Source organism: Capra hircus, chromosome 20 (assembly GCF_001704415.2).
Source record: "Capra hircus breed San Clemente chromosome 20, ASM170441v1, whole genome shotgun sequence".
NCBI classification, from domain to species: domain Eukaryota; kingdom Metazoa; phylum Chordata; class Mammalia; order Artiodactyla; family Bovidae; genus Capra; species Capra hircus.
The window spans coordinates 62,337,218-62,343,217 of record NC_030827.1 but is presented as its reverse complement, the minus strand read 5'-3'; the positions used below and the strand labels follow the sequence as shown (position 1 = coordinate 62,343,217).

Genomic DNA, 6,000 nt, shown 5'->3' with positions numbered 1-6,000 from the left:
ACAGTCCATGGGGTTGCAAAGAGGCAGACATAACTGAAGTGACTTAGCACACACACACACATGAAGTGTTCTATTAGGCCTTGGTGATCAAAGCTCTCAAATGAATTTTTTTTTTCATATATAATGTTTGGATTTCACATCCTATTGAATACATTGGGTGTATCCATGGTCCACCATAAGGACTAAGAGGAAATTTTTATATTCTTTTTTCATCTCTTTTCCTCTGAAAGACACCAGTCCCATTTCAGTAGACAATCCAAGGTCTGCAGGCTCTTGTTGACCCAAGAGGCAGCCACTTATGGGGGCAGGGTCACACATGGTCACTTCAGCACAATGAAAGCAAAAGCAATGTTTCTTGCCACTTTGGACTTTTGTCCAATACACCCATGCTATAACTAATAAATCATATGTGGATCAACCTTTATTGCCAAGGAAAAGGATGGGCTCTGGCCATGTCACACTTCAGATGAAATCTCATCTATCATCTATCCAGCTACCATCATCATCTCTCTATCCATCTATTCCTCTCTCTACTTATAATCTATCATCATCTGTCCTTTCTCTCTCTCCCTGTGTTTGTGAGTGTGAGAAAATGATGAAAAGGATGCAACCTGAGTAACTATGAACATTTTGAATTGACTGTCTCCTAGCTCTAACTCTGGCTCCGGAGGCTTCTAGCTGAATCCTTTCACGTCAGCCTGGTGCAATGTGCTCTCATAGAACCACAGGCAGCAGAGACATCTGTCTTCAAAGGTTGCCAGTGCTGGACCATACAGACTCAGAGTCACAGGAAATACACAGCTCCTGCTAGGATAAGGGCTCTGGGACACACATTAACTTCTCCCTGCACAACTTAAGCCTGGGAATGAGTCTTTCTGATTCCTTTTGGAGAAGCTAAACCAGTTATTCAGTTATGCACAAATCACGTCTATACCTGCCTCTGCCTTGATGAGCTTTACTATTTCATTCTATGACAGGAATGGAATGGAAAGACTGTCCTTGAAGCTACATATTTCTCTCTCTCTACAGGGGCTGGGGACTTCCCTGGTGGCTCAGACAGTAAAGTGTCTGCCTACATTGTGGGAGATCCAGGTTTGACCCCTGGGTCAGGAAGATCCTCTGGAGAAGGAAATGGCAACACGCTCCAGCACTCTTGCCTGGAAAATCCCGTGGACAGAGGAGCCTGGTAGGCTACAGTCCATGGGATCGCAAAGAGTTGGACACGACTGAGCGACTAAACTTTCACTTTCACTTTCACAGGGGCTGGAGCCTTCCTGGGAGGGGACTCAGAAAGGTGTCTTCCTATAGTAAATAGTGCAAGAAGGTCCAACTTGTGAGGAACTGTGGGACAATTGATATGAAAATGTCTGTCTGCTGCTCTCTCCTGGAAATGAGTTTTGCATTTGCACAACTATGCATGAACAAGAAATCTTTTGGTTGCTATTAAATTTGGAGAAAGAACCATGAGTTTTAGACTCTGAGCTGAATTAAACTATGTAGAAGCAAAGGGGAGAAAGTTTTAAAGGAAGATGGCAGCCAACTTCTTTTGTTATTTAATGTTTTATTTTTTCAAGAACAGTTAACATTTACTAGGCACCTATTGGCCTCAGTCACTTGCATCTAAAGAGCAAAGCTAAGTTACCCCCAGCCCGTGTCCTTTTGAACGGTTAGCCTTAACTTCTTAGCTCTGTTAACCACTATTCTACCATTAGCTTCAAGTTAGCTTTTAATCATCTAAATCCGTAATTGTCTACTGCTCCCTGCCACATGAACAAAAAAGTTTCAGGGGTGAATAAGGTGAGCAGTTTACATTTTCTGTGGATATTTCAAGTAATTGGCCCCAAAGTGAAATTATTGAGTTTATCATGTTCTAAGGGCATTAAACATGAAAGGAAATGGGCACGTAGAAAGGCTTGGTATCCAAGAACATGTGAATATGTGAAAATCCTATAACTTTACTTCCACTGGCCTAATATCCTGAGTCACTAGATGGTCAGAGAGATAGAGTACAAAAGGAACAGACTGATGTACATTTATACTAAAGAGCAAAAACAAAGTTTGTACAAGATGAATAGCAAATGAAATTGCTTCTATCAAAATAAAACCTCACACGGGTCATTTTTGTACATACGTGGACACACACCCACACACGCACAGACACACAAGCAAGAATGCGTATTTTTGTCAGATAGGTCCTCGGAAATAGACATTCTTAGCAAATATGGATGACAGATCAATTGTAATTTATTTTCTTTTAACACTGTATCATCATAAAGAAAACTGGTATAAATGAAAAAATCTATTTCAAATATCTACATCTAAAATTTTAGGCAGTGAAAAAGCACTTTGTTGACAAGGAGTGTGGAATGATGGATGTTAATTGTCAGAAACTGCTGAATGCCTTGTTTAGTTGCCACAAACAAATTCACATATCAGAACGAACAATACTGCTAAATATTCCTTTTTTTCCCCATTTTTTTTTTCCTGTTAAAACTTTACTGGGAGGAAGAAAAAAGAAAAACTGGAAATCCATACATCTTTCAAAAGTTTGAAATCGAAGCAATATGTAGAACCATTGATGAGGAGTCGCCGAGGCATTGGTGTAATATACACAATGCTCTTGTCTTCTTTAATCTGTAATGTACATTGAATACTTTACAACAATGCATTAACAAAAGGCAAGAAACGTCTTGCTGTACAGAGGAACCCCAATGCAACTTGAAGCCTAGAATCACAACGGATGAAGAGAGTAAACAAAGCGTGACAAGCCGTCCCTCTAAAGTGTGTGAACTATGTCACCGCCTCTGTGCTTATAACCTTCGTGCCCCGTCACCCTGACCGCCTCCCGTGCCGCCTTCGGCCACATCCCGTGGAAAGCACTTCTTAAGACTCTACAGCCCGAACTAGACAGGTGTAGCCCGATGTCAGATTGAGGATCACTTTCTATTGACTTTCAAGTGAACGTTCACGGAGCTTTCTAAAATAGCTCCTAACTGTTTCCTTCCTGGGTATCCCAGCCTTCCTATGGAACAGGCTTTAACAAACGAAATTTGCAGGGAAAAAAAATAGCAATGTCTGTGGTCTGCATGCACATGCACGGTCCCCGGGGTGCCCGCCTCACACCCAGGAGTCGGGGGAGGCCGGGTAGTGGCTCGTTTCATAGTTCAGTTCGCTGTAGGGTCGGGCGGCCGAGTAGAAGTCGACGTAGTTGCCGGTGGACTTGAGCCCCAGGTGCATGGTGTACTCGCTGGCGGGAGGGCGGTGGTGGACCTGGTCCTCGAAGAAGGACTCGTCGTAGTTTCTCGTGGAATTCGGAAACGGCTGGTAGGTCTCATAGTCTTTTCTGCTGGGCTCCTGTGGGGCTGGCTGTGCTGAAACCTGCCCAGGAAAGGAGAACCATCTGGGTTAGCGCGTTTGCCCTCGACCCGCCCTTGACCCCCACCGCCGATGCCCTTGACCCTCCCTCAAAGTCAAGGCTCTGAGTGTCCTCCATGTGGTCAGTCACCAGGACTGCCCTTCCCTGACTGACTTTCTGTTTCAGAGTTGGCTCCTGAGTCCACGTGCTGTCATTCCAAATAACCTTTTTATAAAATTACTATTCTGGCAAAGTACACATAACATAAAGTCACCATGTTCATCACGTTGCGTATAACTCGGTGGCATTAAGTACTTAAGTTGCCTGGGTCACTGTCAATACCAAACGTTTTCAGAACTTTTTCATCACTGCAAACAACAACTTATATCCATTCAGCATAAATCCCCATCTCCCCTTTTCTTAGCTCATGGCAATCACCATTCTATCGATATTTTCATCTCTGTGAATTTGACTAGTCTACATACCTCATATAATTGGAATAATACAGTAGTTGTCCTTCTGTGTTTGGCTTCTTTCACTTAACCTCCTCAAAGTTATAGGTTTATATAATGTCCTCAAGGTTAACCAACGTTGCAGCAAGTGACAGAACTTCCTTGCTCTTTAAGACTCATTAATATTGTATGGAGAGTCTGTGTTTGTTTACATATTCATCCATAGATGACAATCATGATTTCTACTTTTTAAATAATGCTGCTATGAACATGGAAGCACTAGGATTTGTCTGGCTCCCTGCTTTCAATTTCTGGCAGGGTAATGTAAAAGAGTTGGACACAACTTGATGATTACATAATATCAATAGCAAAAAATGTACCAAGAAGTAGGATTATTGGATCTGATGCAATTCTATGTTTAATTTTTTGAGACGCAGCCCAAACTTCCAAGACAGCTGAGTCATCTTACCAGCTGTTGTTGTTCAGTGACTAAGTCAGTTGTGTCGGACTCTTTGCAACTGGACTGCAGCACACCAGGCTTCCCTGTCCATCACCACCTCCCAGAGCTTGCTCAAACTCATGTCCGTTGAGTCAGTGATGCCATCCAACCATCTCATCCTCTGTCGCCTCCTTCTCCTGCCCTCAATGTTTCCCAGCATCAGGGTCTTCCCCAGTGAGTTGGCTCTTCGCATCAGGTGGCCAAAGTATTGGAGCTTCAGCTTCAGCATTGGTCCTTCCAAAGAATATTCAGGGTTGATTTCCTTTAGGGTTGACTGTTTTGATCTCTTTGCTGCCCCTGGGACTCTCTTAACCTTTTCTAAATTAAAGATGTATACACTAGATTCCACAGAACACAAATAGTTTCTGTTCATCTTCTCTGCATTTTCCTCCATCACACCTCAGTGCTTCATCCCAGATGAAGAGAAAGTGAAGATGTACAAGGTCTCAGGGTCACTTGGGCATCTTCCTGCCAGCTCAGAGGGCTGCGGCCAACACCTCTCTGGAGGATGGAGGCTTCTTGCTAATAGGGCCATCCCATCACACCTGCCCAAGTGATGTACCATAGCCTTGGAAGGAATCCATTCAAAATAGTCTACACCAGCAGTCCCCAACTTTGTGGCACCAGGGACCCATTTCATGGAAGACAATTTTTCCACAGACAGATGTGGCGCAGAGGATGGTTTCAGGATGATTCAAATGCTTTACATTTATTGTGCACTTTTTTCTATTATTATTACATCAGTTCCACCTCAGATCATCAGGCATGAGATCCCCAGTCTACACTCTGAAGGATCAAAATGTTTCCTAACTTGGTTCATTTAAGAATTGATGTGATGAACACACACAATGGAGTATTACTCAGCTATTAAAAAGAATACATCTGAATCAGTTCTAATGAGGTGGATGAAACTGGAGCCTATCATACAGAGTGAAGTAAGCCAGAAAGAAAAACACCAATACAGTATACTAATGCGTATATATGGAATTTAGAAAGATGGTAACGATAACCCTATATGCGAGACAGCAAAAGAGACACAGATGTACAGAACAGTCTTTTGGACTCTGTGGGAGAGGGAGAGGGTGGGATGATTTGGGAGAATGGCACTGAAACATGTATAATATGATATAAGAAACGAATTGCAAATCCAGGTTCGTTGCAGGGTACAGGATGGTTGGGGCTGGTGCACTGGGATTACCCAGAGGGATGGTACAGAGAGGGAGGAGGGAGGGGGGTTCAGGATGGGGAACACGTGTATACCCGTGGTGGATTCATGTTGATGTATTGTAGTTAGCTTCCAATTAAAAATAAAAAAAAAAAAAAGAATTGATGTGACGGGAATCCAAACAATATTGTAAAGCAATTTTTCTTCAATTAAAAATAAATTTAAAACATTGATGGGGCTTGAGAATAACACGGGATTATGAAGCCTTTGGTCGGGTGGGGGGCAGGGGTCTTCAGAACTGACCAATGTTCTCCAGCCTCCCTCAGTGCTCCCTATTTCCACTCCTGTGCTCTGCAGGTTGTTGTCTGATCAAGGGGGCCTCGAGGGGCTAAAGGGATCACAGGAGCCTTTGAGCGCAGAGAAGTCTAGAATTAGTTCTCTCCCTTCCCCTTCGCTTTAAGGACAGTAAAACAAAGAGTGTTCATAGGCTAGTAATTAGCACTTAGATGTGGGGGCCTGGCTTCCTACG

General features: G+C 43.2%; 1 protein-coding gene across 3 annotated transcripts in view; it reads right to left on the bottom strand.

Annotated features, from left to right (window-relative positions):
• Positions 1,542-6,000, bottom strand: part of CTNND2 (catenin delta 2) — a 1,112,452-nt gene continuing 1,107,993 nt past the window's right edge. For all 3 annotated transcript variants that reach the window (XM_018065721.1, XM_018065722.1, XM_018065723.1), the window contains one exon: positions 1,542-3,378. In XM_018065721.1, coding sequence (XP_017921210.1) covers positions 3,118-3,378 — 261 coding nt within the window. In that variant the 3' untranslated portion in view covers positions 1,542-3,117. The remainder of the gene's footprint in view (positions 3,379-6,000) is intronic.